The sequence below is a fragment of the Achroia grisella genome, unplaced genomic scaffold, assembly GCF_030625045.1.
Source record: "Achroia grisella isolate CSIRO2021 unplaced genomic scaffold, CSIRO_AGI_Agris_v1 utg4502, whole genome shotgun sequence".
Taxonomy (NCBI): Eukaryota; Metazoa; Arthropoda; class Insecta; order Lepidoptera; family Pyralidae; genus Achroia; species Achroia grisella.
This window is the reverse complement of record NW_026712863.1, coordinates 284,796-309,631: the sequence shown is the minus strand read 5'-3', so window position 1 is coordinate 309,631 and position 24,836 is coordinate 284,796. Positions and strand designations below refer to the sequence as shown.

The 24,836-nt window shown below is 30.6% G+C and overlaps 1 protein-coding gene across 1 annotated transcript; it reads left to right on the top strand.

Moving 5' to 3' along the window:
• Positions 1 to 1,314: 1,314 nt before the first annotated feature.
• LOC131845047 (stearoyl-CoA desaturase 5-like) lies at positions 1,315 to 23,692 on the top strand. Its single transcript, XM_059194059.1, has 7 exons — positions 1,315 to 1,539; positions 1,980 to 2,299; positions 9,062 to 9,192; positions 17,834 to 18,045; positions 19,132 to 19,317; positions 20,537 to 20,706; positions 23,375 to 23,692. The coding sequence occupies exons 2-7, from the start codon at positions 1,981 to 1,983 to the stop codon at positions 23,482 to 23,484; spliced, it is 1,128 nt and encodes a 375-aa protein (XP_059050042.1). The 5' UTR covers positions 1,315 to 1,539; position 1,980; the 3' UTR covers positions 23,485 to 23,692.
• Positions 23,693 to 24,836: the final 1,144 nt, after the last annotated feature.

Genomic DNA, 24,836 nt, shown 5'->3' with positions numbered 1-24,836 from the left:
AATACCTGTAATACATGACTAACATAAATCATAGATTTGTCATAAAATAGAAACAGATGGATATATCAGAATGATTTCTTTATTATTGTTATAATATTAGCTTTGCGCGCGGTTTTATTCGCATGAAATTTATAGCCTTATTTACATTCTGATCTGTAAGCTATATTACTGTAAAATGTCATCAAAATCCGTTCAGTAGTTTTTGCGTGAAAGAGTAACAAACATCCATTCGTTTATACTCATAAACTTACGCGTAAGTAAGATCTATTTAGTTATTACTGACATTTTTAACATACTTGACATTTTTAAACGTACATTTAACATTTCCATCTTTCAACAAAAAACAACGTATGTTAAGAATTAGTACCTTATGCGTAAATAGCCCATTATATAAATTAGATAGGCTAACCTCTTGCTCCGTTGTATTCAAATATAACGAGCGAAACGTGGGCATGTCAAGTATTGCGTTCACTACATCATCGACTGTTCACTATTTCTACCTCATGCCTCTCGGGAATTTAATATTCTTTTAATCGTTTAGTAATAACAAGGCAATAAATAGATAGATTCACGCACAAACACTATAGTATTTATAATTTAGTATGGATTTACGATAACAGTAAAAAAACAATATGTAGTCTTTAATTCCAATACCTATGTCGATACTCGAAACGAATTCCGCACATTTGCAGACGCGAAATATGATATCTTGTTTTTCCATCATGTACTCGTGAAAGTATTTCTCGACTATATAGTAGTGTTAAGTTTGGAAATATATACCTAACTTTTACACCATGAACACTTATTCTTTTATATAGGTGACGGTTACCACTTACCATCAGGAGTCATTCAGTAGATACATCATAGTTTTAAAATATGTCCGAATACTTTAAACCACTGCACCTATATAAAAGAAAAATTATTTCATCATTTAGAAATAAGTTGCCACCAATGTGTCATATACATAATGTGACGGCCTAGGTAGTTTAGCGGTTTAGCACACCGGTTCGATTCCTCGCACGGTGCAAATATTCGTCGTCACACGTTGCCTACACACATGAACAACACTTTGGATATCTCTAATATATTGACAGACATAACGATATGATAACTTATGTATATAGTTCGTCTATTGACTAACGCCACCTTCCCATTAGATAACCATTTGTAACCAAACCAAATCATGTACCTAATGATTCAGTTAAGATTACTTGGATTATTAACACCTGCATACAATGACTAAACCCAAACAAACAAACAAACTCGTGGCGATACCACTTATGGAAAATACTTAGTGCCCTGTTTATAGTCTAGCCGTACTGTTCAACATAGTCGGCTCAAATCTTATATATTTTATGTTTATTAATTTTAACATAGGTGATTTCAAATATAATCAAATTATAATCAGGCCTCCATTAAATATTTTATTGCCCAATTTAAAAAGTTATGACCTAATTATCACTGCGATTGTCTGTGCGAAACGTAATCAATTAAAAATTGTTTCATGAGAGTATTGGAATAAAAGATCGATATTGACAAGTGAGACTTATAAAATAATTTTAAATAATAGAAAAAGAATTTGACCTATAATACTACTATACCTTTGTATATTACTATACTATACCTTTATATTATTTCACAATTAATCAATTACAACTGTTATTAAATTGAATATTGGATCGGTCAAATGTAAAATGGAAATTAATTTTATTGAGATAAATTAAAGTTTACTTGAATTGTGCATTCAAGTCAAGTTATGCATAATTATTTGACTCGATTATAAGAGTAGACATTCTAACGTCTTGGATCATCAATTTCTTCTAATACTTTTTACGAAAGTAATCACTGTTCGGGATTAGAAATACAAATAAATTCGTTACTGAAAACTCAAATTATCTTAGTGGAGATAACACTGGAAAACGATACGGTTCATTTATGTATGTTTTAAACTCTAACATAATATTCTATTTACTATTCAGAATGGCTCCAACACAACAAAACGTGGACGCGTGCGACGACCCGACACATGCACAAATAAAAATGAGACTTCTATCTAGTGATTACAAAAGTGATAATTGTGTAAACAACTATGATAATAACAATTCAGTGTTGCGAGACAATGTTAGTGACAAAATAAACAATGAAACAGACTTCGACATAAGCAAATACGAAGCTATGGAATTTAGGCCACAAATTAAATGGCCAGATCTTACAGTACAAATATCGCTACATTTGGTTTCTATATATGGACTATTCCTTATAGTGACAAATGAGGTCAAACTTTACACTGTGTTATTTGGTAAGTACTAAATATTACATTTATTTATACTAAGAAATATTTCAATCAATTAACTATTATTTTATAAATTAAAATACATGGAACTCACTTTAAAATTAATAATTATTATCATAGATAGTACGATTAATAAATTGCTATATTTAATCAGTAGAAACAAACCTTTTAAAATCTATGTAATTCCGTTGAATTTGGCGTTCTATGCAAGCTATCTAAATTTATTATCAGCCAAAGAAATTACTTCGACTTTCATACAGCTTCAATGATTACCATTTTGATTTATTAACTTTTCAACCGTCTCTAAATAGCTATATCAAAGTTTTATAAATGTATTTTGAAGCTTATATTAGATATTTTCATGCATTTTCCGAACTCACTCGTACCCGTACCCTTATTGTCCGCTATAAATTTATTAAGACAACTATTTGTAACCATATTAGAACATCCTAAAAAAGAAAAGGGGTAAAAGCATTATGTAGTCTTACGTCCGACTTTCTCGTATAATAATTTATTTCTGTTCACTTATGAGGAAGAAAATTTACTGAATCTGTGAATTACTATATTATCTTTTCATATCACATATAGCAATATTAGGTAGTAAGTGACAACAAATCGTTTGGCAGAGCCTTAAATTAAAATACACATGTTTTATATATTCTGAAAACATTCTTTTCATAATGTATCGTACAGGTGATTATAAAAATGATGTAATATATATTCGATTAAAGGAAATACGAAATGTACCTATTTCATATTGTTAAAATTATTACAAACATTTCTAATCATTTGAAATTACAAAGACGCAATTTTATTCCGATGGTTGCCGACTCATTGGACTCTATTACGAGAAACGACTGTATTCATCAATTTAAATTACTGTTGGGAGCTTCGTGAGATGTGTAGATATTACCTATAGTCAATTTACATATTTAAAATTAAACATCAAATACCTATAAAATAAAAGCTAATATCTGCTATTTCCATAGAATAAATTTGGATAAAAAAATGTTAGGCCATCTGTGAGTAGGTATATTGTTATTAGCATTTTGCTTTCTGTAATATGAGTAATATGAGTTGCTTATTTTATAACAAAATTTAATATGAATTATAGAATGAGAATCCATAATGTAGATAGTATTCAATTTAACTTTGTCAGTACCTATAGAGTCTTAACTGATTCAGAAAGCTATTAAAATAATTATGTGAAATATAATATCTAAGAGCTGCAACAATATTCTTAAATCTGAAATTATTAAAAGTAAAGGTTCAGTACCCATTTACACTAACTAAAATATAGACATCAAAAACTTTTATTGATAAAATTCAAAAATATATCATATATTATATAATTTTATTTCATCTACAATTGACTAACAAGATTTTTAGAAAACTCTGTCTGTTGTAACTTAAGTTGTATATTTTTCATTTTACTCGCACGTACTTGCCCGCATCTAGTGAAAATAATTATGTCATAAAATTTAATAATGATGCCAATATAACTACTAAGATAATATATGAACCTTTTTTACAAAATCTTTGTTTTAAAATAATGCGATCCCCTCGAGTTTGTGATCGTTTTGTCTAGATGAACAACTGGCTGGCAGATGGTCTTCAGAAGATACTGATCCGATAGTCATAAACCTGAAGGTCATGTTTACAACGCCATATAAAATCTTGTTACTATAATTTATTTATGAAATCTTCTACTACTATATTTACAAATATGTACGAGTATGTAGTCTGACTGAAACATCAAACGCTTCAGTATTCTACAGATTTGTTTGGATTATGTTGAAGTATTGGTACAAATCCTGCATCGAAAAAATATTTCATTATTACAGTGGAAAATAAAATTGCTAAAACAAATGGGATCAACTTGTTTCATCGAAAGGGATAAATTGTTGTTTATTTTATAAACTGCTTTAAAAATTCATTATTCTGTATTATCGTTTCCCGAAAATATTTAAACTACAAATTGATGATAGGTCTACTGGTATATATATTTTATTACTGGCTGAGGCGCGACTTAATACCCATATTTTTTTGTTTGTAAACCGATTATAGGAAATATTGCGATGCGACGCTTACCAGTATTCTGGTAGTAATACAACCCGCCCTATTTATGTAAGGGTAGAATGCACAGCGGCAGTAAATATAGTGAAATAAGAAAGTAAAATATATATATTTGGTAAAATTAACAAGGCTCACATACGATACGTCAATAGAAAATCTTACGAACAATAGAAGATATTTTCTTTATACAAAATTCAAATTATCTTCTACCAATAACGGCCAGATATAAATTTAAGTTCCAACACGCCCCTTTAAATTTAAGTCGGTTAAACAGTACAAACATACAACACTTGTCCATCTACGGATACATCAGCTACCATCATTTCAATGAGTACATGTCTCACTTCTATCTTATCGTTGTCCCTTAATACGGCTCTGATCAAGTGATTTTAATATCAACATGTTTACTGCAAGCATGATACACACTAGGTCTTACGCGAAGTAAAGCGCTCCTTAGTTATCGGCATGTAAAGTAAAACGTACGTACCTAGATTGTCCGATTTCAAATAAAATATTAAGCTTAACAGCTTCTTTCAATCGCCTCAGACAAACTCACACATACTCAGCCTCACACGTCGATTACGCGACAATTCTTTGCTTTTATGACCTTCACCTAATATTTGCACCATCTGAAATAAAAATGTAACTAAAAATGAACGGTTATCCTAATCTACGTCCGAAAAACCCATATACCGGGATTCCTAAAAACTAGGACTTAATTTCTTTTCATTTATACGGCCACTTCGTTTTAAACTCTACCTCCTATTGTTTATATTTTACCAATTCATTACTTTGTTTTTCAGCATTTATTTCCATCTATCTATATACTGAATTTCTCCAAAATACATAATATATATTTTTGTTATGACAAAACAATGACATTGTCATTTCGTTGCATGTCAATCCCTAATATTTAGCTAACTAATTCGAACTCCTTTTGACAGTTCACTTTTAATTGTCCCATGCAACAATAATTTCTTCAATATATATTAAAACAAAATAAATAAACAAACATTTTGCCACCTTTTTAAAATATAAACATGGTTCATTTAAACTTTGTTTTATTCCATACTTCTTAACTATCGCTATCTTTCTCTCATCTTTCTCTTTATTTCGAAAAACAACTTCTCGAGATATCACAATCTTTGCCAGATTCATCAACATTCATCATCGTTGACTGCTGCTGCTGTTCCAGTGCTACCGTTCCATTAATCTTTCGCGGTCGCCCTGTTTTACCAGTTCGCAGTAGCTATATTCGTTTTAGTACAGAAACACTACTGACGGTTCCTTCCATCTCAGGTCTCGATTCATCAATAAATTGCGATGAACCTCGTTTTCGTACTTTATTTTCAATACCATTCTGTAACTCATTCACGTTTACATTCGCACATTTATTATACACATCCTTTCCATTCGGATGACCTGAACGTCTATGCCGCAACTGTACATCAACATTTCGTTCATTCAATATACATGCACTCTCAGATTCTCGAAAATAATATAGGTTTCCCTTACGCTGACAAGTAAATATTATTTTCCCATTTCTGTCCACGACATATATAAACGTATATTAATTTTCGAAACAGAAATTAAATTACTTCTCAAATCTGGTACGTACAAAGTATCATATTTAATTTGTTGACAATGTTACCATTACATGCCGATAAACAAACAGTGCCCTTACCTTTGATATTAGTACTCAGGTTTGTAGCTATTTAGTTTATCCGAATTGTTGTTCAGAGATTCGAACTTACGCGGGTCGTTACATAAATGAGACGTGCACCCACTATCCAATATCCAGTCGTTTTTACAAATTATATTAGAAGCATTGCATTGTTCTGGATCTGAAACATTATATAACATTAGACTATAGTTCTTAACGAAGTTTTGTGCTAAGTTCCCTCCTTGAGTCTCTCTCTTCTTTTTACAGTCCTTGGCTTTATGACCCAATTCGTGGCATTTATAACATTTAAACTTAAAATCTGTCTTTTCCTTTCTATTCTTAACGAACGATCTTCCATACTTTTTACTATGACAATACAGCACCCCTTCTGGTGGATTCGCCATTTGTCTCTTCGACTCGTACTCTTCCAAGATCTTAACTTTCAAAAAATCTGGGTGGGGTACCTCATCTCTGGATTCTATGGCACACCTGAAGTTCTCAAAACTCGCCGGTAAACTGTATAATAACATTATGGAGAGCAGATCCTCGTGTATATATCATATCTACTGCATCAAAAAATCCATTCAGATGCTCTCGTATCATCGGTTTCTACCATTTTATGTAGAGTCAGTCGTTTTAACAACGTTGCCTTTTTCGCTGGACCTTTCGAAGCATACAAAGATTCCAACTTAAGCCATACCTCGCGTGAAGTAGTGCACCCTCGTACGTGCCGCAACTCACTGCCACTCATACATAAAATAATATCTGCTCGCGCCTTTTCATCTTCCGTTTCCCATTTCTCCAGCTCTGTTACATTCACTGGTCTTGGCTTACGCCCACTTACATATGGCCAGGCATCATTCTTTATAAGTAATGCCTGTACTTGAATCCTCCAACAGTCGTAATTTTCTCGATTCAGAGATTCAATCCTCATAGTTGGGTTCGCCATATCTGCTTTACAACGGAATTTCAAATTCACCAAAAATCACCTATTTCACTGATATTCCATATCTATTTATGCTATTCTGGCCTGTTCTGGGCCCATTTGTAAGGGTAGAATGCACAGCGGCAGTAAATATAGTGAAATAAGAAAGTAAAATATATATATTTGGTAAAATTAACAAGGCTCAAATACGATTTGTCAATAGAAAATCTTATGAACAATAGAAGATATTTTCTTTATACAAAATTCAAATTATCTTCTACCAATAACGGCCAGATATAAATTTAAGTTCCAACAATTTATTCATCAAGTTCTTTCTGAAATTAACGCAGATAAAGGCACAGACAAACAAAATACTTGAACTATTATTGTTTTGAGTTCTAATACGTTAATAAGTCCCTCAAAAATAGTGTTATCCTATATTTTTGCTTGTACAGACAGATATTATATATGTGCAAAATTGTTATTTTCTGTATATTGTGATATATCAAAATTGTGATTGTTATAAAATTGAAAGTTTATAAAGGATAATAAAGATTTTGTAGAAAAAATCTTACTTAAAATTCATAACACTGACAATATTATCTATGTTGATTATCACATCCCTAATCCTTGTTAATATATATTTACAGAGAACAACATCTATTTAAAAGAGTAAGCAAATTTCTTGCTTTTTTTCGTGTCAGTCTGCATTCCGAATGAGTGGAGAGTAAAAAATATGACTATTCAAAATGCTTATATACAATTTATTTGAATAAAAATAGAAATATTCTTGCTATTTCTAGGAGAGCTGCTGTTATAAAATGTACCAAATCGAATTTAATTGGCTAATGCAAATTGAAAATGTATATATAGATATATATATTATGTATATATACTTATATGTAAATTCGTTTTAATTCAATTAGTACAAGAACTTCATTTATTCCTAATCATGTGAATGGAATGTACTATCATTCTCGTACATACTTGTGACAATGTCATTCAAATATACACTTTATTATAATACGCAAAAGAAATAAATGTTCATCATCTACATATCTCAGGCATGTCAATATTTACATATCACCATTGTTTTACATTTTATTTTTATGACAGAAAGATTAAAATAATGAGGTATATTTAGGTAAATGGGAATAGTATAACCAACAAACTCACATGCATTAGTAACTAAGATATTTCTTTCTTTTTTTTTAATGCAGATATTTCGATGGGCTATCTTGTACTATATACTGGAACTGTATACGTTAGTTTAAATAATTACGATCTGTGGTTGTTACTGTAAATTTTGTGAACGTTATTTTTAGTGTAAGTTTGTTTTTTTTATATTTGTTCAGATATTTTGATTTATCCTTAGCACTTTGAGCTGTATCACGTTATTTATATTAACTTTTTTTTAAGACTGATTAAATATTGAGTAGATTATGAAACGAAAGTATCACATTCTCTGTTTAAATCTTTTTCAACGTGAATAATATGTGTGTACCTAGTTGCAGAACTAATCACTACATTGATTGAGGTCTTATTAATTCAAAAAATAAAAAATATGCTTAAAATATCTTTTTTATTTTTATTGTCAAAATAGATAAGATATATTTGAACGGACAAGAGAAGCAGAATTTTCTAAGTGTGTTAATTTTTGTTAGAACCATTTTTTAGAGTTAGGTATGATGTATATATTAATCAACTCTTTATTAATCACTTTTGAAAGGTTTTTTTTAATGATGTCAGGTTCATTATATACATATAAAGTATGTAATATATATTATTATATCTACATATATATATACGAAATACAAGTAATTGTTTTACTATGTAAATCGAAATACTGTTTATTTCTATTCAATTTGTTCTCTAATACATAATGATTATCATAAAAAATATATAACTATATTTTACAGCTACATATTAAGTATTATATTTTTCATGATGTAATCTGTATTTGTATTTGCTTTGTTTTATATACACTCAATTATCACAGATAATTAAATGTTGTCGTAGTGACATAATTTAATATAATCAGTTTCTTTTACAACCTTGACCTTGACAAACAAAAATAATAAAATAAAAATGTTTTTTTTATCAGCTCTGGCGACGATCTACACGTCGGGCTTTGGTATCACAGCAGGAGTACATAGGCTGTGGTCACATCGGGCATATAGAGCGAGGACACCGCTCAGGATATTACTAGCAGTGCTGTTCACCATCACTGGCCAGGTGATAAGCCAATTAGTAATCATTTTTATGTCTCTATCCATATATAAGTGAGGTGACGAAGTTTGAATACATATCATACGCCTTATTACATATCGTATTAAAAATATTGATTTATCTACTTGGAAAACAATTTACTTAATGTAAGTACAAGTGAAAATTGATTACTTTTACAGTCAGTCGCACTATTAAGCATTATTAATATTAAACATTCATATGATATTCAACTTTAAATTGAGTATCATACGGATTATCCGTCATCAAAAATTAAGCTTTTAATTTTTATGACGGAAGTAATGCTTAATATAATCCGTAATGTAATCTGTAGAAACAAAGAAAATATAATAAATCATAATAAAATCGAATACTAAGCTATATCGCTGACATCGCAATTTTACGCTAATATCATCCTCCTGTGGGCTGTACGGACAAAACCTTAGCCCGATTAACGACATAGAATTTGACATTTCCTACCATAGTCGTCTTAAGATGGGATTGTTATTTGATATAGAAATACCTAAGTACTTACACTCGAAAAGACATATAACTACATTCGTAATCTCTCCATTGGCGAGTAATTATTTATTGGCATAGAATACTTGCTATAGAATTAGTAATATATAAAATTACACCGCTAATCTTCCTGAAATGAATCTTATACTAATACTAGCTGGCCCGCGCAACTTCGTCTGCGTTTTGTTTCCCCACCTTTTGCAATATTTTTCATTACAGCTCCTATTGGTCGTATTGTACTGTTATATAGCTGAAGCCTTACTCGACAAATGGACTATCCAACACAAAAATATGTTTTCAATTCGGACCAGTAGTTCCTGAGATTAACGCGTACAAATAAACAAACTCTTTAGCTTTATAATATTAGTTCAGAGGTATCGTTTGTGTGCTAGTAGTTCAAGTTAATCTCTAGCACTAATCCGATTCTGAAAATTCTTTTAGAGATATATATATATATATCTCTTAAATTATGGAGTAAGATATGCTATGAGGAAGGGAACTATACTGAAAAATGTTGCAAGAACGGGGAAAATGTGACGCAGACGAAGTTCCAGTAATACTCGTAAATAAATGATTCAGACGAAAAAGGCGATCACCTAGTAAAGGTTTCAGATAACAATTCAGCTCCTGCCATATCTTTGTCAATTGTCAAATTATGAATGAGACATATATATTTTCAATACTGAGTTATTAATGAGTTGTTATTGTAATCATTTTAATAACATTGAGATATTTAAACCTACAGATAATTAATAAACATTATAAAGGCAAGACATTGTCGTCTGTGAAACAGACGACAATGTCTAATTCTACAGTGTAAACACAATCAGAAAGGAATGGTTAAATTGTTGTCTAAAGCTCTATAAATACATACTTGATATTCAAGAATAGAACTTGAAATTCCAGTACTCTCTAAACCTTTAATTTCAAGTAGGACATTTTATATAATTAAGAGTGGAACGTTATCTAAATCAAATTAACGCATTGACTTTAATTTTTTTTTATATTTGTGATCCACAAATTATTATTCATTTTGGACAATTACTGTCATCGAAAACAATCATTCTTCAAAATACGTGACAAATTTTTTGTACTTGAAACCCTCTCAACGCACCTAAAGATTACTGTAGGTATTACAGTAATAATAATAATAATAATAATAATCATCTGAGGACAATTCACACAGCGCCATCTAGACCCAAGTTAAGCTAGCTAAAGCTTGTGTTATGGGTACTAGATAACTGATACATATATATATATTTTTTTTGTAAATATATACATATTATACATAGAAAATACCCAGATCGATACAAACAGTCATACTCATGAATACAAATGTTTGTACCGTGCGAGGAATCGAACCGACCATCGCGGCATCGGTCGTAAAGCGGTGTGCTAGACCGCTAGACCACCGAGGTCGTCAGTAGATATAATATGTACGTTAAGAGGACCCAAATTGAAAAATGTCAAATGTCAGTAGCGGCTGCCAAGCGGCCGCTAAAATGTTTAACCTAAATAGAAGACGAAGTATAAAGGTGAAAGTAGGCATAGTCGCGCGACACCGAGTACATTAGGGCGTGAAATGGCTGCAGATATTGAATTAAGTTTCATTATATACTATATCCATTTAGGTGTAAGTATTATAAAATATACCTAAGATCTGAAAAATAAAGGCGTACTGATAGTATTACTGAATAGAGAAATACGGAAAAAAAATATCAGCAACGGGACAATATTGGTTGATACTGGAGGAGAAACCTGTCAGCGCAACGCATAGCACCATTTCTTGAGCTCCTATAAAAAATATATATGTTTATTAGACAGTAACCTGATATAGGTATATAGTCCCTATTAGACTAGCGGCCCCATATCAAATCAACCTCCACAAGGTCCATATTGCAAACCATCATGGTTTCTTTCTTCTTCCTTAATTTTTGCAAATGACCTTGCAAGCTGGTAATCATGTCCCATTTCGTATCTTCTAACTCATAGCATTATTTTTTTTCTTTATTGGGTTGTTTAAGCTATTGTCAAGAGTTGGTGTCACCTGTAGCCCTGCGACCTACATAGATCCATTGTGCTTGCCCTTTTTCAGAGTTTGCTACCTAGACCCATCAGGGACAAGAATTGAAGGATATTCATATGTAGCAAGAACAGGATGTTACTCGTATATTACTCGATACTTCTTTTATTTTCAAAATATATTCTAAGTGAGAAGAAGTACGTAAACTTTTCACCTAGAAATAATCGAAATTCGCAGAGTGATTAGTATAATGAAATGAAGCCGATGGTGTAATAGCCAGTTATATAGAAGAACGTTAATCAATTTGTTAAAATCCAATTACTGGATCGATGTTAATTTGTTAGATTTCGCCATTATGACGCCAATAATGACGTAATTAATTCGGCAAAGTTACATTTAACCGAATTAGATTTTGCTTCAGTTATCAACAACATAATCTTTACATCAGTACTAAATTAACCAAAAAGCCGAGCACAGGTGACGTATTATAAATCTTCGTATCATAAATTCAAGTCTAAGTGTGGTCTGCGTGCAATAAATTATTAAATATACCCTGAACGCCATCTATTAGTAGCTGTAGGAAATAAAAGTTAACTTTGTACTCATTTAAAATTTATGCTCTAAGTTACAGGCTATAGTACCATCAAAATTATATTTGTATTTTTATTTGATAGCCTAAAATTATGTAATTTGTGGAGATGAAATAAAAAAAAATATTATTATTATTATTTAAAATTTATGCTCTAGCCTACAGAAATCATGTATACAGCATTAATCTGTTTGTAAGAGAACTGGGGTAGTAACGATCTATGATTGCTACAGTTTCTAAGATTTTATTGTTGTTTCTTCTCTCATTTGATTTGATTCGTATTAGAATAAAATATACCTTTACTAACAGAAATGCATATCAAATTTAGCCGTTAAAGACCTTTTCTATATCGACAAAACTTCACAATAAACAGTTCTAGGTAAGATTATTTTCGTAATATATGCCAGATTCTTCGTAATATAGTATTCATGACCTCTGCCTGCCACCATATTTGCCTTGGACCCGAAACTCGTGGTATTAATCAGAAAACGATATGAAGGAAAGAAAAAATAATCCTTTTAATAGTAGCCTAAAAACTGCAACTGCTATTAATTACTACAATGAATGATGATGATAAAATGAATGATAGCACATCTAAAAGGTACTTAATAATCATAAAATTATTATATATATATTAAGATATTTAAACCTACAGATAGGTATGTGTGTTTACGTAATCTTTACTATGTATAATTCGCCAGTACATTAAACCTAGTGGTTGCAATATTGATGTACTGGTCTCAGGTTTATTGATTGCTGCCTGGCGTGTTTACAAGCAGTATCACGCCATCGCAGCCTAGTTGCCACCTCAGACCACCTCAACTAAGCACCTATATATCACCACACCCTATGCCATATTGAAAGTAATCGATCTTTATGCAAAACATTGTTGTTTGTAGACTAGTGGTTAATCCTGGCATCGGTAATAATATCTACAAAACTGCAATATCAGATAACTTAAGTCATATTTATATTTGCAATTGACACGCTCATACCGCTGGGAATCTCTTTTACTTGTGTTATAATTCATTGTAATCATGTGTGTTAATCACCATCTCAATAAAATGTAGTATACAGATAAAGCATTGTCTAGACAACAATATAGACTACCTTTATTTACTAATTCACAAATTCAGCACTGCGGTTTACAGCAACTCATAAAACAAGTTGCGGAATATAATATGTCCGTAGCATGGCTAATTGTGTGTTATAATTACATCAAAGTAATGTATAGTATACCATTAGCCATCCTACGTAGGATCTGTTCTATACTCTGGTATTGTACTGTTGCTGTGTACACATGTACATACATATAAGTATGGATGACACCGTCATGATGTCACTTTGTATTCGTAGTGAAATCAGAGATGGAAAACATTACCTACACTGTCTTCATTTGTCAATGCTTAATTATTATTATGTTGACGTGATTGCAAAACTGTCGCAAGTTTTGTTATATCTGCTTACTTTGTAGACGTATTGTTTATTTTATAAACTTCTACTCCCTTCCCCGTGTTTATTCAATAACACCTACTTTATTTAAAATTTAGATGGGAAATTCATTAATGACAATATTAATTGAGTTTATAACAATATTATTCCAGTCTCTTTGATCAATTTCAATGTCGTTTTCAATCGATTTACGTCTGACTTATTCAGGCGTATAAATAATGTAACTAAATAAGGAAGAATTTGTCTGTTGCCATGGGTTGATGTACTGTATAATTTTGTTATCATTCATTTTTATCTGCTCCTATAAAAAGTTAATTGTTATTTCAGCAGTATGTATCTATTAGTTTTATTATATTTTTTGTATTAAATCAAATATTCTCAGGGAAAAGAGGGACATGTCACTACACTTTTGTACATAACAGATACTAATGCCTAAAACAGATGCCTCTGACTATCCTATCTCATAGTCTTGAAGGATAATAATATTATATTATTCTTACATAAATTCGTATCAATACAAAATGATATAATGTATCTTGCAAAAGGTCACCACAAGAAACGACATAGGGTTAACTGGAACAATTGGCTTCATTTGCTGACGAGGTCACTTTTATTATATCTAGTGAACAGTAAACATAAGTTTAGTAAAAGGAAATATTGAAATTATTATAAAATACTCTAAATATTGATAACAATTATAAATATTATTTAAAATGAATTGAAAGTGATCAGCTTAGCATTTTTTATAATTAATGATAATGTTTCTGGGTTCCCCCTTCCTAACTCGTTTACGCTGACGGGGCACCAGTGGTGATATGACTGATAATATGAACATGTGGTGAGATCAGTTAGCCCATCATGACAAATTTTCCAGTAATTTTTCATGATGATTTCCAGGGAAAATCGCGTGGAGCTAGCAATGGGTTCAACAGTCCACATGACTAACAATCCCTTTCCCTCAGGTCATCTTATACAGAGGTATATTTTGGGATATATTATGTTATATGAAGTTTCATAAATGGACCTAAACATGTATTTTCCTTTGACAACAATCATGCTACAGTAATGTCTGTAATAATATGTTGTAAATCTTTTTAAGTATAGAATAAAATGTATTAGAAAATATTTATTGCCCATAAAACAAAAAAGTATACGCACAAAACTCAGAAATAAAATTAAATGTCAATGACCTTTGGATCTCTATATTACATTCATGTAGTCTGTTCTATAAAACTTTCCATCCGTTATGGGTGTATTGCTACACCCATATAACAATACTATGACAAAATTGGTAATAAAATTGTACGAATTATTTTCTACTAGTAGTTCGTAAAATAATTTTATTTCAGACGATGGAAGAGTTTTAGTACTAAAAGGTATGTAAGTCGTAAGTCAATGAAAATTAATATTATTTTTAAAAATCTTATATATAAAATTATCGTGTCACAATGTTAGTTACCATACTCCTCTGAAACGTCTTGACCGATTTTTATGAAATTTTACATGCATATTCAGTAGGTCTGAGAAACGGATACTATCTATTTTTAATACTCCTAAGGTATAAGGGTTGTCCACCCCTAACATTATTTTTTTATTTTTTGGGCAAAATTTTTTATTAATATTTTTTTATTGTGTGTCATTAAAAATACATACAACCCAAAATTTTCACCCTTCTATCACCAACACCTATTTTTAATAGAGATATTAATTTATATGGCAAAACAACGAGTCAGCTAGTCTACATATAAAATTAACGATCACGTGATCAAGTAGTATGAAAGTTCAACATTATTTTTCATATTTTCACTTTGTTTCTTTGTCTGAATCTTGGTCAGAATTTTGTTCTTTATAGTCGTAAACTCTTCAAAACCTGAAACATATAAAACTTAGCGATGTCATAAATGAAGCTAATATACAAGAAACCTGTAGAAAATACAACCTTCCCACATCCATGCTTATCTTTTCAGCTGATCATATGAATTAACTGATAAACGAGACAGGTACGTTAATAAGCACAGTCTAAAGCTCAGCCAGATTAAAATTTAAATTATATCTGCATTAATATTACAAATATTTATCTTTATAATCATAAAGACACAACCCAGACCTACTTTATAATTTTATTATATTTTAATATTATGATAAACACTTGATGATAAGCTTTGTAAACAAACTTTATAATTTAGTGAAGTGCGTGCCGCCTTGATGAGATTTACACCTCGGACTTTGGAGATAGTTACTCAAATATTTAAATTAGATGAAGGTTGAAAGCCGATACTCCTAAAAGTTAACTATAAGTTAATTAACACAATATAATTATTATATTTTGGATAAGTATTAAATTTGATACCATATTAATGCTTTTGATCACATTAATTATACATTTTGCTGTTTAGGATTTATAATAATTAATTCAGTGGACGTTAATTAGCATTCATTTAGGTCTTATAACTTAAATGTGATAAGTTTCCGATTTATGAGTTAAATTTATAATGACACTTACTGTAAAAGACTTTAATTATATTATAATTAAAAATTAAAAGCACTTGTACTTAAAATGGAGTTTACTATAGAGTTTTCTTCTTAGTTCTTTGTTTTTATGTTACTTGAAGACATTTTTTTAGTTAAAATTTAATTCATTCCAAATATCCAATATCTCAATCTAAAAATTAAACGTAACAAAAATCTAACAAAACTAAATTATAAAATTTCTACACGTATGGATATATGAAGGAACTGAGTTTTTACACAGATTGATAGCATAAACTCTATATATAGTGTTACACTATATGTATATTAGACAATAATCATTAAATTTGAACCATAGTAATCAGCCCTAGTGTTTTACAATCAGTTTTAGACCGTTAATTTGAATTCTTCTGACACCAATAAACTTTGTATATCAATTTATAATTCCAACTGACTATACGATGGTAAAAACTTCAGTAACAAACAAATTATGAGGGACGAGAGTAGGCTCGCTTCCAATAAAGCGAATTCAACATGATAGGGTTATGTCAAGTGTTTCGATCACTACGACATCGACAGTTGACAATACCTTCGACTAACCTATTGGAGATAATAGTCGTAATAGTATATGATTATTATTTCTTTAATAAAAGAATTCAATACTACTTTAAGCAATAAACTAAAACGTGTAGTACTATTATGGTTCACAACATTTTTATTATTTTCTTCTCTACATACATTATTTTAACATTATTATAATTTACCCTCGCTGACATCTATTTAACTTTAACTGTGTTAAACATAAATCTCGCCCATGGACCCCTTCCGTACAACTTTTGGGACCACTTGCGTGAATCTATTCCCAGTAACATTTTTGAAGTTATCGGTCCATCTAGTATGTATAGAGGGTCGCCCTATACCTTCTACTTTTGCATGAACGGTTTCTTATTCGGCTGCTTTTGTGATCGACTCGATTTTTCGTGCTATATCTAGATAGATATTGACAGATGTCAATATCGCTAGTTGATAGAGTACGTAGAAATAAGCGTGACACCGAGACGGAAGGAAAACGAACTTACGGAAGATATTTTGTTGGAGAAAAATAACTTGAATAAACATAACTTGTAAAAAAAATAATATACTCTACAGATTGACCATAGTGTATATTTATAAGAGATATCAGTACAAATTAAACTATTTTTTATATCAAACTTAATAAAATTGCATTTAGTACAATCCTTCAAATTTAAAGGAAATCATCAAAATACATAAATAAAAACGAGACTCTTACATAAGACTAAAATTATTTTTACTTTACCTTTACTTTTTACATGTAAACTCGGTAAAAATCGCCCCTCTATCTCATATATTTCAGCCTCAAAGCAGCTTGCTTTACAAGGAACATGCGCTGTACTTTCTTTTAAATGATGAAATATGGGGGTGAAATTACATGGCACAGAGCCCTAAGCCCTCTGAGTCCTCCACATTTTACTCCTGTGAGATGGTAACACATATAAAACATACACATATAAAAACAGCTGAAATAAAAAAAATTGCATATGGTTGACAATATAATATGTGATGACATTTTGTTCTAGAGGGACATCTACACATGGGCGTTAGATCACCGTGTGCATCACAAATACTCCGAGACCGTTGCTGATCCTCACGATGTACGGCGAGGGTTTTGGTTCGCTCACGTGGGTTGGCTAGTCCTCACCCCTCACCCTGCGGTAGAGAACCGCCGGATAGCGCTACAAAAGACATCACTGGATCTCATGGCTGATCCCGTCGTGAGAATACAAAAGATGTAAGCATATTTTTTTTATTCTATCTAGATATCACGATGATGTTTCTATATGAGGCACAACCGCTACGAATATATAATACAATATCGCTATATAAATACAATAAAAATTATTTTAACGTAGTTTGAAAAAAATCTAATCTCGTATATAAAACACAACCTTTTGTTTTATCTTAAAACCTAGAATATCTTTTCTCTATCATTATTACAGCCTTCAATAGAGATTAACATGTTATTATATTTAAAATGGCTTTAATTTATTAATATTAGGAATATATAAGGTAAATTTTCTTAAAAAGTATTACTTGACTTCAGTCCTATGTATCATTTTCCACGTATTCTAAATTATTTTATTCGTTGAATTTCAATTAGTAATATGAAAGTCGAGTGTTACCATGATTACGTTCAAGGCCCAATCGAGATGCCTCATACATGATGTAGGCGAAAACGAATCGCAACAACACACTAATAATCGCGAAATTGATCAAATTGATAGTGATTCAGTATGTCCGTATGTAATTAATAAATGTTTATTTTCTGTGAATCTGTTAAGCTAAGAAACCGTGTATTATTAGATAGATACTAAGTACTATACTATGTAAACACCACGCCGTGTATACTGTAGGAAATAGTACGAAAACAGATTAGTTATAAAGATAAATATCGTTTTATATATATTATTGTTATAAAACACAGTATAAAAAGTGTATTACATAAAGAAATGTATCCAGTTATGTAATAGTACTAAATAAGGGAAATTAATTAATGTGAATTAATTGTGAAGAAAACGAAATCTAAAACGTCGGCTTTCATGAATTATTTATTTATTTGTATAACCCGGTGAAATAAACGATACTAGTAGCGAAATAGATACTCGAAACGGTAAGAAAGGCATAAAACACTGTACTTATTATAAAAAGCAAATTCTATTATAATCCATTATTAGAGCTCGTGTATAGATTTAATATACATATAAATATATAATTGTTGATAACACGTAACAGTGGAGGGTGGCGGAAGGAACTGACCCGTATTAGCAATTACTGTAATAATTTTATTTAATTAAATTATTTCATTTCTTCGCTTCAGGATCTTCATTCCTTCATTCGGATTACTGAACATAATACTCCCAGTGTGGATACCGTGGTACTACTGGAATGAGAGCCTACTCATCAGTTTCGTCATCAGCTTCGTAACCAGATTTACTATCACACTCAACGTCGCTTACTGTGTTAATAGCTTCGCCCACCTGTGGCGCAACAAACCTTATGATAGGTAAGGGTCAATATTTGTTTCGTCTTAATTATTATTTATTTTGATAATCTTCTACAGTAAGCTATTTTAATAATAACGATTTTCAAAACTAGAGTATATACAAATTATTTGTACAAATTACGCTAAATTTAAATGTAATCTATTATGTAATGGATATATATCTTTAAATAGATTATAAAGTCTACACTAGACGTTCCAGATAAGCTTGTTTAACTTGTTTCTAAGTTCTTAATAGATTAGTAATATCCACATAAAGTCTCTATCTTCAAACGCTTCGATAAAAATAATCAAACTTTTTCTTATTCCAATGGAAGTGACTTTCTCGTAGTTGTATGTGTATGTATGTATACATGTAATAGGATTACCGTGATAAAATAATCGTTATCATTTTTCAATAAAATAACCTGTTCAATAGTTTGCAGCAATCTTGTTAAAAAATGCCGACCATTTAACCAACATACGACTAACTACTTATTTATCGACATCTGACATTAATTTCTTTTTATGAAATATGTTCAATCCGATTCTAAAAGTACAAAATTGAATTAGAGGTGGAACGCAGAATATCCATGGCTATTAAAATTCAAATTTCATTAAAAATAATATCTTTCATATGATTTTTTTATAATTTGGCATGTTTTGATTGTTTTAAGTTATTCGATATTATACATTAATATACAAAATAACAGGTTTTTTAATAATATTTATGTCACTCAATAGAAAATACGCGTTCCAACACGTGTGTTTTGAGACAACTCGCTTTCGACTCGAACATCAAACGTGTCGCTCATTCACTCGCTTTCTTATCTGCAATAGTCTTAGTAATATTATAAAAAAAGAAGTTTGTGAGTGTGGGTGGATGGTCAGATATTTGTTATTCTATCATGGTAAAATTACAGAATGTATTTTAATGAAAGTCTACAATAGCTTTCACAATAGAATAACACAATACATCTTACTAATATTATATGCGCGAAAGTTCGTAAGTATGGATAAATGTTTGTTACATTTTCACGCAAAAACTACTAAACGGATTTTGACGAAACTTTACTGCAATATAGTTTAGATATAACACAAAAGAAATATCAAATAAATGATAAAATTGCGCGGGCCAGTTAGTAGGCTATAAATTTCACGCAGCTGAAACCACAGAAACAGCTATTAGGTATCTAATATTTATTAATTTAGGTGTCTACTAATATAGCCTACTTATTTACAGGTTTATACTGTCCGTTGAAAATCAAATGGTGAGCCTAGCGGCACTGGGCGAAGGTTGGCACAATTACCATCACGTATTCCCATGGGACTATCGCACTTCAGAGCTTGGCAGATTCAATGTGTCTACTAGATTTATAGATATTTTCTCTAAAATTGGCTGGGCCTATGACCGTAAGTTTTCAAAATTTATTCAATGCGTTTATTACACAAGATTAATAAATAAAACATTCATTGTCGGACCCCTGGGACAAACGTAGGAGTAATATGTAAAATACAGTGGGTTTACTGAATCGAATAAATTCTAGTCAAAAAAGCGAACCTCGAATATATTACTTTTTATAGCATTGAAATATAAATAAACAGGATGATAATAATATTGTAATCAATATTTGATTTTGGATGTTTCTACTTTGAGTTTTTTTTTAATATAGAACAAAAAAGTTTTAAATATTTATAAATATAATATAATATATAATATCTCAGGACAATTCACACAACGCCATCTAGTCCCAAGCTAACCCGCGACCATCAGATAGTAAAGCGCTATGCTAAACCACTAGACCACCCAGGCTGTTGATTTATAATATAAACATTTAAATTTAGAATTTAATAGTATATATTATAATTATGTATATTAAAAACTATAAATGTATATAATTATTATTAATATAATTAATATGATGGATATTTTCTTTCAAGCAAAAACAGTAAACATTCGAATAACATATAGATTATAAACTTCACGCGGTGGTGAAACCGCGGACACAACTAGTAATATCTCTATATAATATAGCATCTGACATACATATATTATTTAGACACATAATTTTGTCTCAAAACCAACTAAGCATTACAAATTGCTTTATTGACATGAGTACTGGTGCTATTTACATAACAATTCATTACTGAAACGTACTTTTTTATCTTTATTGAATTACCTGTCATCAGTATATATTCCGTAGCAAAACAATCATATAGATATTTATTTGCCTCCTCCCTTAGAAACAGAGACTGTTAATACTACGTTATCTCAATATAAATAAAACACTTTGTTTCAAAGAGAAATTTCTGGTAGGAAGTCACAATTATAACTGAACACAATTATGTTATGTAATCATAATATAAACAGTAGATATCGTTACTAAAGTAATAACACTAATTGAGTTTCATTCAATTATATAAATGGAGTGATTGAATCGAATACTTTATAACATAATAAATTCGTATACAAATTATGAATTGATGAAATATTAAGTCTCAATAAGAACCGATTATTTATCACGACTTTATCCATTATTCATTTACGGTATTTTATATAAAAAATAGGGCTTAAACCCAACTTCACCCGGTTATATATTCAGGATATATTTACTTACATTCGCATAAACCCACAAAATTCACACTTTCCCTTTATATATGTATATATATATATAGTAGGTATAAGCTCAAATAAATCACTGTAAATGTTTCGTTTCTACTTTACAGCGTCTATTGAGTGTTTGTGTTAATTAACCTCCATATACATAACACACCAGTCGTCTAAAAAAATATTTTAGTAAAGTGTTAAATACTGTCCCTAATTTCTTAATTTGAAAAAAAAAATATGTAACACTCTCAGTGTAAGTGTCACACTCAGTTTAAATAGGTAATATGGGGTATTTGGGAGGTTTTATACAAGAACGGTTGTTCTGCGCATGTCCTCATTTCAAATTCTCGAACGTAACTAGATTTTAAACAAAAGCTTCTTCATAACGCTCTGAATTTTAGTTTGTTCAGGATGCAAATTTTAGTTCTGTATATTCATACAAGTACTCAATACTATTTTCATTTACTTTTACGTTTTGAAGTACATATTCAAGTAAATTATTCATATACATATCTTACTTCTATTTTGTGTTTGAAGAATAACATATAACAGTGAAATTATTACTGGCGGAGGCATAACTTTCTCAGGATAAGGGTTATCACAAATATTGCAATAACATTTCAAGATGTCTGTAGTGCTTTTCAATTATATTAACATGTATAATAATGTATATCTCCAAGTATATAGCTGTTAAAGACCTATATAAAAACTGTATAGTCATTAAAAACAGTTGACTTGTCCATTGGTAAAAACAAAATTCATATTTCATGACTAGGGCCCGCACTGGACAACACAAACTGAATAAACATGGCAAAATTAGGCCTTAGCTTAACATCAATCTGCAGATTTTGCAAGCAGAATAGAAAACGCCACTACCCTACGCTGTACCTAACCCACTCACGCATAAACGAAATATCTCTTTTGGAAAGTACACACTCTATCCTGAGGATATAAAAATCATTGCTCCTATGAATATCTTTCAATGCCGGTCCCTCACGAGTCTAGGTAACGAATTATGAATAAGCGAGCACAATAAATCTATACAGATCGCAATATTACAGGTCTTAGCACTTGACAATAGTCCAAACCGTCCCAATAAAAAAGATATACCTAAGTATAGAGCCGTTAAAGGTCTATGTAAAAACTTGTTTCATCATTATTATTTCTTTATATTATATAGTATAAAACAAAGTCGCTGTCGCTGTCTGTCCCTATGTATACTTAAATCTTTAAAACTACGCAACGGAATTTGATGAGGTTTTTAATAGGTAGAGTGATTCAAGAGCAATGTATAATATGTATAATACATGTATACCCGTGCGAAGCCGAGGTGGGTAGCTAGTAGACAATAAAATTAGTTGATTTGTTTATGGTGATATTCATGTATATCAGCGACGATCGTACTTTCCATTAAACGGACTGATAGCCATACCAATTAACTAAAAATTAACTAAAACCTATGTCTTGTTACAGTTAAGGCAGCCTCCCCTTCGATGGTATCAAACAGGGCTAATCGATGTGGTGATGGTACCTTTGAAGAAACCGAAGAGCCACATCCAGAATTAACTGAGTACAAACATTAATTAAACAAATAACCCAACACTAGACTAATTTATTTGTATCATAATTTCAACCGACATAAATCTACAACGTTGCTTTAATAATGTAACTCTCGATATACGATATTAATTAATTAAATACAAGATTAAGTATGAGTAGCTTAATTTAATGCTTACCTCAGAGTGTTTTTGGACTTAATTTCCAATTTGTAGTTGTAATCAATATGCTAATTGAAGGTTCTTTCAAATATATTTAGTTGATAAGTAGGTACTTATGCATATGTAGGTACATATGCATAGTAAGCTTTATTCATTCATAATATAATGACTATATATATGTATTATATAGTATTACTATAAGTATATTGTTACATCTTATTAATTTAAATAATTTCTTTGAGAACAGTAATATACTTATAGTAATAAAACAGTCTTTATTAACATATAGTAGTACATTATTAAACTAGCCATAAAATGTATTTTAATAAATTCCATCGAAATTTAATAATAATTTCCATGTTCAAAAATAGTATTATTTACCCTTAGAATTTTTTTTCATTTATTGCAAAAAGAATTTACATTAAGATAAACACTCATTGTTAACCAATGCGGCACATCGAGCCAGTGTTTCCCAAGATACTAGCAGCATTCTCTTATTTGAATCGCCATAACCTCGCTGAGCCGTGCTGCAATATCCGTTAAAAAACTTTTGGCTTCTGGGCTCTGTATGCCCAACGTCTCCACAGTAAATGGTAAAACCAATACGACTCCATCAGATGCCAGAACTTGCTCTTCTTTAAAATTACCGCCTGCATTTCTACCATACCAGGACGACAGGACAATGCTGAATATATCTGGATGGCTGGAACTTCGTGCCAATGTATCAAAACAGGTGGTATTCTATACCAATCATTTTCTATATTTCTTCGGGACTAGAGTCTTTCCATCAAGCTGTTTGCTATCTTCGCGGTTTAAATTAATTAATATATTTATTAAAAATAAATATTATTAAATTAATAATAACTAAACATACACTTGTAATTCCATAAAAAAAATGTTAACAAAAACCCAGTGATTATTGACGTTTATAAATATGTAGTTATGCCAGCAAATTGGTTTGGTATTAAAATCGCATATCAAAAAAGGTGAATTTTCATAGTCTAAGATACAACATAACAAGTACATATAATACCCTCCTATATTAGATAATGACAATGATTATATGGTAAATGATATGTATATTTATAAATTTCACATTGGTTTGGTGGTTAAATCCGGGCTTTATCGTGCTAAATGATATTTACTTTAATTTGGTTTTTTATTACTTTCATTAATTCTGTGATTTAGCCTAACATTTAGCCCAGCATTAGTATTTA

Bases quoted from the DNA above. Each gene is read 5' to 3' on its own strand.
- LOC131845047 (XM_059194059.1), top strand. From the start codon at position 1,981: ATGGCTCCAACACAACAAAACGTGGACGCGTGCGACGACCCGACACAT. The intron at 9,193-17,833 runs GTGATAAGCCAA...ATTTTGTTCTAG, and splicing joins TGTTCACCATCACTGGCCAG to AGGGACATCTACACATGGGC. The intron at 20,707-23,374 runs GTAAGTTTTCAA...GTCTTGTTACAG, and splicing joins AATTGGCTGGGCCTATGACC to TTAAGGCAGCCTCCCCTTCG.